Below are 14,573 nucleotides of genomic sequence, written 5' to 3' on the forward strand. Positions count from 1 at the left end.
CTGAACTTTAAGCAGAAGATCAATAAGCTCTAATTTGTATTCCCAATGACTCTGACTGCTATGTGGAAAACAGACTATATAAGACGACAGGACTGGGAGGATGTAAACCATTCAGGCTATTCAGACAGCTCAGGCAAGAGATGTTAGGGCTCAGATTCTGGTTATAACTGTGTAGGTAATGAGTCACTGTAAGATCCAGAGTAAACTTTTGAAGTAGAATAAGATTTTACAATGGATTGGACCGAGTATAAGGTGAAGAAAAGAGTTAAAACTCCTAAGTTTCTGGCCTGAGCAACTGGATGGACGGTTGATGTCATTTGCTGCAAAAGGAAGGCTTAGGGGAGCAATTTAAGAGACAGTATTTATAATCGTTTTTTGAATTTAATACTTTCAGTTTATTATTTTTCGAGTTCATCTGTCAAATTTCTCCAACTAGCTTACAATCCGTTTTGTATTTCTTTTGTATCTTCATGTGCCTAGCATAGCTGATATATAATCAATACCTGCTGGATCTAATTAAATTGAAGTGGTCTTACAAGAAAACTTATGAATCAACATTTTCAAACCTTATGTTTGAAAAATCAAATACAGATGTTTTAATCAAAGACACTGCATGTTCAAAATTAAAAAACAAATGCTAGAGACAAGCCTGTAGGTATATGTTTACAATTTTAAAATGCATGCATTGTTAAATGCTTGGTGGCATAAGGCAAACTGCAGAGAGAAGTTTTCAAAGGGAGTTAACATAGAAAGATTTTTTAATGTCATAAGTTATAATTAAATGAAACAAATGAACTAGAACTTGACAGCACATCCTAAATAACTATTAGCAGCAAATGATAAATTTTGAAAAACTGGAATCCGCAGTCATTGTTACAACCAACGAAATAAAGGGAAATCATGTACATGCAAACTTTTATGTATTCTCCTTTAAATCATACTGTGGCAAAGTTGAATGCTAGCAGCTTATGTTCTTGTGGGTAATTGGCTCTGGTATATTAGCCCCAGGGAAACACTTCCATCATCTTCTAGCCATATCTTGGGCAAATGCCAGAGAAAATGTTTAATTCTTTATTTCATACCTTTTCTGTGTACCTTTTATACATTTTGCCCTTTAATAACTAATTATCTAACAATGCTAAAAATCTTAAAAAATTATACAATTTTTAAAATTGTACACTTTTCTTTCTAAAATTTGCTAACATAGAACAAGAAATCAATGACATTTTCACATGGGTATTAATTAAATTATATTAAATTGTAAGACTTTGTAGCCTTTAAAACTGCTAGTTTAATTATAATTTATGACATTTATAGCTAAGGCTATAAATTACTTAAGTCTAATAACTGAGACTTACCAGGGCTTCCTGATATATATCATGAGTAATAAGAGTAGCCCAAGGGAAGATCTTATAATAACAAAAGCATTAATAGAGATGTCCCTTATTTAGAGTATGTAGCTCTCTACCTGCCCCCTACAACACTAACATAAACAGAGCATATTCACAACTACACAGTATAAACACTGTCCTGTTTTCTGTTTTGAGACAACTATCAATGCTAAAAAACAGAGATAAGGCTTACATCTCTCTCTCCCTCAGTAAAATATAGGGTCCTCGGAAGCAGGGACTATACCTTGTTTATTTTGGTAACCCCAATTTCACCAACAGTGCCTAACAGAGTAGATACTCAACAAATGTTGCTTATTCTTTTTTTTGTTCCTAAACCTTGGCCTCAACTTGGCAATCCTTGGAAAAGCAACAATTTTGTCCTGTGATCACCAGTGACACATCTCTAAGATGGAGCTACCTCCAATTCCTCTCCTTTCTTCAAGGTTCAGGTCCCACGTAATTCATAAAATCTTCTCTGATTTCCCCAGCCCAAAGATACCTCCCTTTTCTACAGTTCTAAAGACTGTACTGTCTAATCATATATTTGACATGAATACACTATCTTGGACTATTTATTACCTATTCATTTTAAATCCAAATCTAGATATACCTTATTCCCTCAACTAAATTAATTTCAAGGACAGAATAATGGCTATATTTGTGTCCAAATACATAACAAAGTGCTCTGCACTCAATAAGTGTTCACGGGCTTCCCTGGTGGCGCAGTGGTTGAGAGTCCGCCTGCCGATGCAGGGGACACGGGTTCGTGCCCCGGTCCGGGAAGATCCCACATGCCGCGGAGCGGGCTCGCTGAGCCTGTGCGTCCGGAGCCTGTGCTCTGCAATGGGAGAGGCCACAACAGTGAGAGGCCCGCGTACCGCAAAAAAAAAAAAAAAAAAAAAAAAAATAAGTGTTCACTGATAAAAATAAAGACAAAGATGATAAAGGTAATACGAAGCCAGTTTTGCATATTTTTCTATCAGGTATTCACTCAAAGGCATAGCAATGCCTTTGAAATTTCCTGATCAAAATAAGGAGTGGGTAACTGTCACAGCCAAAACTAACAAAATGATATTATTACTAACTAAAGAGTATTTTACTGTCACCCAACATTTTGAGTAGGACTGTATATATATGTATATGTATAAAACCAACCCAATATAATGAAAATATAACCAAGAAGTATGTGAAAAGGTAGGATTACACCCTCAAAAAATGATTATTTAATATCATGAGCAATCAAAACTATATGGCATAGTAACAAAAGATGTCACAAAACAGTATGCCCCCAATTTTTTTTTTAATGGGTATATAATGTGAATGTGCATCTATGTTTGTGTATTTATATAGGTACACTGGAGGAAAGGGAAGGGAATAAAGAAATAAACACTAAAATGTCAGTAATTACTACACAGTAAAACTACAGATGATTTTTACTTTCTTCTTCATGTTTTTCTCTACTTTCCAAATCAGAAACACATACCTAAATACAATGTATAATTTTCTTAAAATAAAACCTCCCAACATTTAGAAATTGTGTCGCTGATGTTAAAATAAGCCAACAATCTCAACTTAGTCTAGTGAGCAACATAACAGAGTTACAGAACAAAGTTATTTCTTAAGGTTAAACTCAGTCTCTGAAAGTATTTCTTACCTATTCTGCAATAACCACCCTCTTAGTTAAGTAATAGTTATACAGCAATAGTATAAATAAAAGGCTCTATTCAGAGGAAGGGACGATGAAGATACTAAGACTATCATTAGTATCCAGAATGTATCATGTACAAATTCATTTCCTTTGGACATAGTCAAAAATCCATGTGTAAAAGCCTTTGATCTCATTAAATTTTTAAATTACAGACCCTGGCTGACAAAAGATAAAAGACCAATTCATATTTTGCACTTTCTGAAAAACTTGCCTAATACTGACATTTATTAATCTGGACATAAAAAGTACAAATCTACTGAACAGACAAATGTTAATGTTAAGTTAACACAAAAAGTTTCCCATTTAGAAAGATCGAGAGATTCAAAGGTTTATTCTAAATCGGGAACACTATCAAAACAACATAGTACAGCCACTCTGGAAAACAGTTTATCAGTTTCTTTAAAAACTAAACATTCAACTACCATACAACCTGGCACCTACACTTCTGGGCATTTATCCCAGAGAAGTAAAAACTCATGTTCACACAAAAACCTGCACATGAACATCTATAGCGGCTTTATTTGTTAACAGCCAAAAACTGGAAACAAGCCAGATGTTCTTCAATGGGTGAATAGTTAAATAAACTAGTACAGCCATACCATGATATACTACTCAGCAATAAAAAGAAATGAACTACTGATATACCAAACAACTTGAATCTCCAGAGAATTACGTTGAGTGAAAACAGCTAATGACAAATAGTATGTACTATATAATTCTATTTATACATCATTCTTGAAATGATTATAGAATTTAAAAAATTACAGAAATAAAGAATAAATTAATGGTTGCCAGAGGTTGAGGAATGGGAGGTAAGGGTCAGAGGGAAGTAAATGTAGCTACAAAAGGGCAGCATGAAGGGTCCCTGTGAAGGAAATGTTCTCTATCTTGACTACAGTAAATATCAATGTAAATATCCTAATTTTGATACTACTACAGTTTTGTAAAATAATACTATTAAGGGAAACTGGGTAGAGAGTAACATGAGATCTCTCTATTATTTCTTACAACTGCACATGAACCTATGATTATTTCAAAATAAAAAGTTTAATCTTAAAAAAAATACAGTATTTTTAGGGCATTTTCCAACATTGATTATATTAATCAAAATCAAATATCTTCTCTCCAGGAATTTCCAATCTAAACAAGGCAACACAAAAAAAGTTTGTCGAAATTTACTTAGAATTTAAGATAAATGTGTAAATACATATAGTATTTCAGTATTAAAGTATCACCATGCGGTAGTATAGAAAAGCATGTGTATGACTAAAAGAAAAAAAATGCATTAAAACTCAAATCTATTCTAGCATGCAGATGTAATATTTTTAAGTTTTTTACAAAATCAGAAAGGAAAGCAGCATCTAGCATAGTTTGGTGCCATTATTATGGTTTCCACAGCACCCTATAATTCATCTTCCAGTCCTTTTCAAACATTATTTCTATTGTGACTTTTCCACTAGACAGCAAACTCCATAAGTACAAGGACTGTCTTCAACTTGCCTCCCAGCATATAGCACAGTAACTGACACATGATAACAACAGAGCAAAAATTAAACATTTTGAACTGAAATAAGTTGCTGAATACAACCCTGAACTACATTCCCTTGTTACAAAATTCAAAAACCTATCCTTAGGTAAACACATAATTAATTCATCTTTCCATAGCTGAATTTTTCAATGTCGCCTATCAATTCCATTAAACAACTTTAAAAGGTTTTAATACAAATATGTTTTTAAAATATGAACTTGACAATGAAAAGCATATAACCTTGATTATATATTTACAGTAAATATCAGACTAGACAACATTAATTTCAATTTTGAAAACTTAGAAATTTAGAAGCCTAGCTAATTATAGTATTAAATATATTCAGTATTTAGATAGAATGAATGCTATTCTGATTCCAAGAAAACTGTGCATCATAAAAGCTCATCCTTAAATCTTTTTTGCCACAAGAAGTTAGCAATAGAAGCAGAGTATGAAATGAAGTTAAAGATATATAGCGAGACATATACAGATATAGATATATACCCTATCAAAGATGAAGATCTAATCTTTAAGGAAAAAAGAGTCATGAAGGACACAGGGCCATGAATCATCTTCCTCCTGAAGTAAGTGCAATTCAGTCATATATGACAGGAATAAACCAGAGAGCATCAAAGCTATTTTAAACATTTAAGTCTATCCTTTAAAACAGAGACAGAAAATATTCTCAAATTTAAGTAGGTTTTCTTTCTTTTTTTTTTTTAAGGGAACTTGATTCAAAAAAAACAAACAAAAAAAGGTTAAAAAGTACATGGAAAAACCTTGAAAGCAAAAAAAAGAATTACTCACCAAGTTGGCCATATAAATTGTGAGCAGCCCTCTCCTGCAAATAATTTTAAGAAGAGACAGCGTGAGACTAACCATCAATTTGACTTAATAATCACTTTATCATTTTTTTAGAAATCTACCAAAACAATTACCAGAAGTTGTGGAAAAGGGATAGATTATGCTGATCTAAGTTTTCAGTACCCTAATAGTTGGCTGTAAATAGATTCTACAAGTCATTCTAATCTGTAGTCATTAAACATTCTGTTTAATGCTCGTTAATTAAAATTCTTTAAAATTACTATTGCGTAGTAATTGTTAACTAGACTTACTGTGAAAATCATTTTGCAATATACACCAGTATCTAATTATTATATTGTTCACCTGAAACTAATATAATGTTATATGTCAATTACATCTCAATTTTTAAAACTACTAATACCTTATTATTTATTAATAGGAAGAGAGGTACAATTTGCTATTATTCTATGTTTATGCTAGAGAATTCTAAATTTAAGGAAGAATCCTAACAAATTCATCTTGCCAGAAATGTCAAGGCCATATCAATTTTAACTAAATGCATATTTATTTTTTAAAAAACAGATCTTCTATTTGTTTCACACACAATGCAACTGTTCATTAGATGCCATTACAAATCACACAAATCACCTTGTTTTAATTTCATTGTTAAGTGAAAAGTCAGGCAGTAAGTTAATTCTCTAATGCCAAAGGACAAACAAAAGCTCTATAAACACTCACTTTACAGAAAAACTGCATATTTACTAAATACATATTTACTCTTACTTAATGAGAATTCATCTAGAAACTCAAAGATAAGGACAATTTTATGCCCTTAATCACTTTATTTAACTTATCTGCACATGAGACCATAAATGAACCATATCCTATCCTCTAAGAAAGAGGTCTTTAATGTTTTAAGAGTTCAAGGGCAGAGTTCAAATAATAAACTCTGAAAATTATAAAAACTTATTTGAGTTTCAATTATGAACATTTTTTTCGAACTCAAAGAAACTACTACTTTATATATAAAAGAAGCAAAAATATCAAATCACTTTCACTTAAATATCATGCCAGGTCTTGATATTAACATCATCAATCAAATCTTCTTGATGTCAGATTCAGTCATACAAAGTCTTGATTGCTCATCATTTAACTTGGCTTAATAGGATTTTTAATTTACTAAAGCCACATGGAGGCAGTACGATATAAGTGAACAATGCTGAAGTGAAGTTCTGAAATCAGGGTTCCAGTTAATTTTAACTCTCTGGTACCCTGTAATTTTGTCATAAAAATAAGGGAACAAAACTAGTTATCTAACTTACATTTTCAAACATAAAAACTAGTTAAAGAAAAAAACTTACATTTATCAGCAATATATAAAACATATCATTGGGCCACCTTGGTTGAAAGGAGGAGGCGGTCTAGGCATACCCACTGGGCCACACCCCCCAGCAATGTCCCTCTTCAGCAGGTCCTAATGCACCTCAGCAGAACAAGACAAGTGTACTGACCTTCTAAAAGTGTTTCAGAATCAGTGATAAGATGATCTGTAAGGTCCCTTTCAGCTCTTCTTTTCTATGATTGTACATACGAATTGAAATTGTTCTCACTAAACCTTACCAAGCTTATTAGTTCCTACCAAATTCTAAATCAAAGATGTTCTAATAGTACTTATTTTAAATAAATTATATCAAGAAAAGTTAGGGTAACATCATCATCCAAGAGTCACACATACACAGAAAAGTTCAATCCTTCTCAAGTGATACCTATTCTTACCAACAGCTGGTTACGTACGAAGAAAAAAATAATATTCTTCATTACAAAAACCAAAATAAAAATATTTCTGTAATTTCAGTGGTAGTCCCTGAAAATACTTTTCATTATGAAGTGAACTAATGTATGACGCTATCTTTAAAAACATTTGCTCCACTAATCTCATTCTGCCTCTAATATTAACAGTAATCCAAGCTCCAGCATCATCACTAGCTTCCATCTATAACTGTTTACCTTTACTGAGCAAAGATTATCTTGTTAACTTTTACATTTTCACAGACCTGCAATAATAGTACCTGGCATCTATAGACACTAATCAAATGGTAGAATTACTAAGCAAGGTGTTACTAGGAACCCAGTTTTATAAAAAGGAACACATTATAAACATGTATTATAGAAATATAATCACAAAAGATAGCCACCAGACAGAGCGAGGGCCAATTAATGATACTAATTTATTAGCAAGCAAAGACGTGATCTGTTTGTCATATATTTGTATAAAATTTAATAATTTACAAGGTATAATTAATATTTTGAAATCAGATTTTATCCTCTCACTAGTTCTATGAAGTGTAACACAGATACTACTGCCCTCACTCTATTGAAAACCAAGAATCAAAGAAGTGGTTTCCTTAAAAATACAAAAGCAGAAAAAAGCAAGTTCGTCTGACTCCAGTTTCACGTTGTTTCCAATGCACTGCTTCTACAGCAGAAAATCTTTACATTACTAAGTTACCTTTCTTTTTTTTTTTAATTTATTTATTTTTAGCTATACTGGGTCTTTGTTGCTGCACGCGGGTTTTTCTCTAGTTGAGGTGAGCGGGGCCTACTCTTCGTTTTGGTGCACGGGCTTCTCATTGCAGTGGCTTCTCCTGTTGTGGAGCACGGGCTCCAGGCGCGCGGGCTTCCGTAGTTGTGGCTTGCGGGCTCTAGAGCACAGGCTCAGTAGTTGTGGTGCACGGGCTTAGTTGCTCCGCGGCATGTGGGATCTTCCCCGACCAGGGCTCGAACCCGTGTCCCCTGCATTGGCAGGCAGATTCTTAACCACTGCGCCACCAGGGAAGTCCTAAGTTACCTTTCAATTCTAAAATTCACTGACTTGTTTAATATGCTGTCCTAGCAGGCTTCTGTGTGATGAGGATGAACAAAGCCTTGACACATTCTTACTACTGGGAAAAACTGAGGATGCATCATTGTTAGATTATGTCCTATTCTGGTCTCAAGTTTCAATTTATCCTTCCCAAACAATGAGGAAGATCACCTCCTTCCCAGCTTTATCTGAATTCCAACCCAAAGCTAATAGCCTCAAGAATGAGAGGGCAATGCCTGTGATGGGCATGATATGTTGGATTACATAGCCAGGCTCTTTTTGGTGCCTTTACCTGGTACGTCTTTAACCTCCATTCCAATGTCAACTTGGTAGCTTAGAATATGAGAACAGTGATTTATTTTAACACTTCTCTGGAGATGTTCAGTATCATAGGAAATAGATAAGCTAATTAAATACAAATTTTATTTAACACTTGACTGTATCTAGCCTAGGTCTGAAGACAAACAAGTCACTCCCTTCCTAGTGCATAAATTCTCTCTGGAAACCAAGTTATATATTATAAAACACTGCTTACAACAGTGATGGGGAAGTGGGAGGTGCCAATTAGAACAAAAGGTGGCCTAGAGGAAGGGCTGGGGCAAGGAGGACAATAACTTTTTAAACTTCACAGGAGACTCTGATACACAAATACTCCCATTCTGCTGAGAATCACTAGATTAGAAGACTGGTGAAGCTCAGTGAATAAGCAGTCTAAAGTTAGTCGAGTATTTCTTTAAACTACAGATAAGCTTCTTTTTTTTTCTTTTCTTTTTTTTTGATGGGGAAAAGGGGTGAATCTTTTAAACTTGCATGAAAAATGTAAGTGGGTGTGCACATCAAAGGGTACTATCTAAAAAAGTATTAAGAACCACTGCTGCAAGAACTAACTCTTTGTAATCAGAGTATCACTACTCCTGTGGGAAAATATTAAAATAATTAAATTTTCTTAACATCTCAGTAGATTAAAAGGTATCCTCACATTCTACTGAAATTCCAAGGATTATCTTCTAACGACATTATTTTGTCTCATCAGATGAACAATAATGCTTTTTTTCTGGAAACTTTAGTGTAAATATTCTTTAGCTAACTTTCTCAAACTTCTGAATGATACTGTATATAACACATTTCATAACTAAGGTCACTACAGAATACAGAAAGAATAGTATAACCTCTAAATTCTAAATATTTATATATTCTATGTATATATATAAAATATGTGTGTTCTGTGTTCTATGGATAAGGAGAAATTAGAGATTAAAGAAAAACAAAGTGATTGTTCTTAAACATTGTAATGGTTACCAAGAGATGCTATTTAATCATTTCAGAAAGTCTTTCAAAATATAATAGATTTCATCTGTCAGAATGTTTTAGAAGAGTATAAAATACTTCTTTAAGGTATAAGAATGGATAAGGTAAACTTGCAGTCTAGAGCAAGAGTCTATAATCACATTCTATTATATATAGTGGATAATACAGAGTAAGCTTTTCAGAAGACTGCAAGGTAATTTAATTTTCTTCCTGTGAACATGACACTGAAACTTGAAGATCCCAAGAATTTATAGGCCAGTTTATAAGTATTCTTTTATTCACATATTATATATTTGATTCATTTTGGTCATATCTGCTTGGGAGTTTCATAACTACAACAGTGTAATTTAACAACTCAAGCCATGAATATGCTTAGAATAAATATGCAATTTTTGATACTTTAATCCACGTCCATGTTTGAGCACCCTGCAGTTTCAACTTACCTAAACTAACACTAAATATCAAAGCAAATCCATAGCAATTCTACAAAACAAAATCCATCAGAACAACTTCTTTCTGAACCACAAACAAAGCACTTCCTAGAAAAAGAAAGAGAAGACTAGTTCTTAACAGCCCACCTAGGGATAAACTAGATGTTACCAATGCTTCCTGCTGAGTTACTACCATCACAGTTCTTTGTGGCACAAATTTTTTAAGCAACCCTGGAAACAACTTCAAAGCTTTCACAGAACCCCACAGTGATGCGATTAAGATTTAAGTAAGCTGCCCTCTTACAAGGTGTTAGGAACTAGCTGGCAAAGCATGCTTAATTCTGTAGAGGGAAGGAGGCTGGGAAAGATGGATGGATGGATGGAGGAATGGATGAATAAATGGATGGGTGAGTTGGAAAGTTGGGAGGAAATAAGTTTAAACCAATGTAGATGAAGACATGAATATAGATAGATCTTCACTTATACATCTATATCTATATATATATCCATCATACATATGTGTGTATATATAACCATGTTGTATGCTTGTACCTCATTAAATGCTTTTTGAAAAACAGATTATACAAAATGTATAACTTCAGTAAAGATTTTATTAAATACAGCTTTAGAGATTTAAAAATTAGGATTACCGCTAATTTGGAAAAAACTGCTTCCACATTCTGTTTCTTCTACTCTTTCTAATATATTACTGATATTTATTTTTAAAAGGATGAACTGACAACTGATCAATTGATAAAAGATCAATTGAAATCTGATTCCTTAAATGTTGCTGTTTCCCAACTTATAACCTCAGACCTCTTCTTATTCTGAGCTTTGAGACTCTGATCTTCTCCCATAGCTTCAATGATAACCTACAAGAAGGAAACTTCCAATTTTATTTACATAACTCCTGTGCTTCTCCTGAATCTAGACTCATATTTCAAGCTGCCTGCTGGCTATCTCCATCATTGACTTTCTTTGTGAATTAAAGGCATGATTACAAATTCCTTTTCCTTAAAGTAAAAACTATAATATTAATATGCTTCATTTTGGGCTAGATGTAATCATTTTGAAATACACATAACTTCAACCTTTGTAAATTACTTACAGTCTATTCAGGGATCTTGATGTTTAATGAAATCAATAAAAATTTGTTTTAAGTAAAAAATACTTTTTCAAAGCAAGTAAGACCACTGGGTTAACTTTTGCGCAATTCCAGATAAACATAGACCATACTTTCTTAAAATAAGACACACTATAAAGCAACTTGTAAAGAAAACAAAAAGATTTGCTTTTCTATCTTTTAAGGTTAAGGCCAAAAAAAAAAACTTTTAAACCTGCTTTTTAAACAGTAAGTCACCAGCTTCTGAACAATACTATAAAATTAAATTTTAAAGTTTTTAATTAGAACCCCAAACCAGTATTTGTGGCTGATGTACATATACATACACAATTCTAAAAAAAACCCAAGGGCTTCCCTGATGGTGCAGTGGTTGAGAGTCCGCCTGCCGATGCAAGGGACATGGGTTCGTGCCCCGGTCCGGGAGGATCCCACATGCCGCGGAGCGGCTGGGCCCGTGAGCCATGGCCGCTGAGCCTGCGCGTCCAGAGCCTCTGCTCCACAGCGGGAGAAGCCACAACGGTGAGAGGCTCGCATACCGCAAAAATAAACTAATTAAATTAAATTAAATTAAATTTAAAAAAACCCAAGAACTCAAAAGCTATTTCCAGGTATTAACTGCATCACCTAATAAACAACAGAATCAATACACATCACAAAAATTTCGACTACTAAACAATCACATCAAGATAAGGATCAATTTTTCTTCAGCAACCGTGGGATAATACTTATAAAGAAGCCAAACTTAAAATTCTGATCAGGTCTTCAAAACAGTAAATCCACTCCAGTTAATATTTAGAACAGGCCATAATCTAGAACCAATTTTCTATGAATACCTACCGTCTATGAATAAAACACCAGTGCAATAGCTCACTTAAAAAAATAAAATCAGAAAACTTAAAAAAAAAAAAATAGTGTACCACCAAAGGTAAACGGAGAATAGGAAATAAACTAGTAACCAAAATCCAAGTTATCACCTCACTTCTAGGAAACCTCTTTATGCCTTAAGAAGTTATAGCTTTTAATATCAATAACACAATTTTATTTTAGAATTATTATGGTATTTAAACAAATGTTGGTCTTCAAAGAAAAATTTGACTTTTTTGAAACTAAAATTATAAAGATAAGACCTAGACTAATACATCAACAGAAAAAAATTCAGAAAGCAACAAAACACACATATATATGAAAAATTGGTATATGACAAGGAGCATTCCAAATCAGTGGAGAAAGAACGGACTATTGAACTCCTGGTGCCAGAGTAACTGACTATTGGCTAGCAAAAAAAGAAAGAAAGAAGGGGGGCAGAGGGGTGGGGGGGGGGGAGAAGAGAGAAAAGAAAAAAGAAAGGAAAGGGGAAAAAAAAATCCTATAATAAATAACCTCTAAGATGGACCTAAACATATTTCTACATTTTGGGAGGTGATAATATTAACACTAAGAAGCTATAAAGTTAAAAATATATAATGTAGACTGTAGAGCAAGCACACACACGAAAGAAAAATATTTCATAAAGAAATACATAGAAATGTTATTCTAAAATAACAAAATCATTCTTCCAGTTTCCATGTAGGGAGCTTGGAAGTGATCACTTAGTCCTAACACCAAGGAAAAAGCTCAACAAACTGAAAAGTTAACATCCACAAGAAAAGTAAGCTCACACTGCAAAACGCTGCCCACAAAACTGGAGAGACTGCAGGCAGATACAGAGAATTACAACTTAACAGAGCACAGACTCACAAGCTGAAACCTCGGAGGGAATGAGAGCCGGGAGAGGAAAGCCTGCACTGTAATTGATAAATAGCAGGAGGCTCAGTGTGGAAGTTAAAAATTACAGAGGTATCAGTCTTAAGGGGGCCCCACACTTTTTTGAGTTTTACCTCCAGGAGCTGGACTAGGTTCTCACAGTAAATAGCAGAGAAAAATCCCCTTGTACTTCCAAGTAGAGGGAGGGGAAAAGGAACCATTTTGAAATAAGCCAGAGTACTGGTTGCCCTCAGGGGAAACTAGTTAAGCAGAGCCTAACCTGCTGGGGTATTATGAGAGCCTTACTCACCTGGGGAAGGAAAACACCCAACTCCACGTGGCTCTAGAATTCCACATGGAGGAAGGGGAAAAACCCAACTCCAGCACACTCTAACCATCCTGCCCCACCAAGGGGGAGGGGAAAAATTGAGAAACACTTGTTAAGTTCACAGTCCACAGGCATAGGCTCATTGGAAGGCTGAAACCGAGTCAAAGGACTATAGAACACTTCCCTTCCCCACACAACTCACCACTACATTACAAAAGGCCTATTTACAGCAATTCCGTTTACCTGGTACATCATGTCCGGCTAACAAGAAAAAATTACAAGACATACCAAGAGGCAAAAGACACAAATTGGGGCTTCCCTGGTGGCGCAGTGGTTGAGGGGGACACGGGTTTGAGCCCTGGTCTGGGAAGACCCCACATGCCGCGGAGCAACTGGGCCCGTGAGCCACAACTACTAAGCCTGCGTGTCTGGAGCCTGTGCTCCGCAACAAGAGAGGCCGCGACAGTGAGAGGCCCGCGCACTGCGATGAACAGTGGCCCCTGCTCGCCGCAACTAGAGAAAGCCCTCACACAGAAACAAAGACCCAACACAGGCAAAAATAAATAAATAAATCAAAAAAAAAAAAAGAATGCCTTTGATGGGATTATTAGTGGACTGAACACAGCTGAGGAAAAAAACTCTTAGCTATAGGATCTATCAGTAGAATCCTCAGAAACTGAAAAGCAAAGAGAACAAAGACTGAAAAAAAAACAGAAGAGAATATCCAAGGATTGTGGGATAATTACAAAAGGTATAACATATGTGTAGTGAGTATAGCAGAAGGAGAAGAAAGAGAGAAAGGAACAAAAGAAATATTTGAAACAATGATGACTCAAAAATTTCCCAAATTAATGTCAGACACTGAACCATAGATCCAGGAAGCTCAGAGAACATCAAGCAGGAAAAATGCCAAAACAAAACTACACCCAGGCATATCTTATTCAAACTACAGAAAATCATAGATAAATAAAAATCCTTAAAGAAAAACACACCTTACCTATAGAGGAACAAAGATAAGAATTACATCTGGGGCTTCCCTGGTGGCGCAGTGGTTGAGAGTCCACCTGCCAATGCAGGGGACACAGGTTCGTGCCCCGGTCCGGGAAGACCCCACATGCCGCAGCGCAGCTAGGCCCATGAGCCACGGCCACTGAGCCTGCGCGTCCGGAGCCTGTGCTCCACAATGGGAGAGGCCACAACAGTGAGAGGCCCGCGTACCACAAAAAAAAAAAAAAAAAAAAAAATTACATCCGACTTCTCCTCAGAAACCATGCAAACAGGAGAGTGGAGTGAAATACTGAAAGCATTGAGAGAAAAAAAACACCAACCTAGAATGCTGCACCCTG

The 14,573-nt window shown here is 34.9% G+C and overlaps 1 protein-coding gene across 3 annotated transcripts in view; it reads right to left on the reverse strand.

The window, feature by feature from the left end:
* TMEM135 (transmembrane protein 135) overlaps positions 1-14,573 on the reverse strand; it is a 243,989-nt gene that overhangs the window by 181,423 nt on the left and 47,993 nt on the right. For all 3 annotated transcript variants that reach the window (XM_029206795.1, XM_029206794.1, XM_029206793.1), the window contains exon 4: positions 5,435-5,468. In XM_029206795.1, coding sequence (XP_029062628.1) covers positions 5,435-5,468 — 34 coding nt within the window. The remainder of the gene's footprint in view (positions 1-5,434; positions 5,469-14,573) is intronic.

Source organism: Monodon monoceros, unplaced genomic scaffold (assembly GCF_005190385.1).
Source record: "Monodon monoceros isolate NGI ecotype Baffin Bay Population unplaced genomic scaffold, NGI_Narwhal_1 Super_Scaffold_7, whole genome shotgun sequence".
Taxonomy (NCBI): Eukaryota; Metazoa; Chordata; class Mammalia; order Artiodactyla; family Monodontidae; genus Monodon; species Monodon monoceros.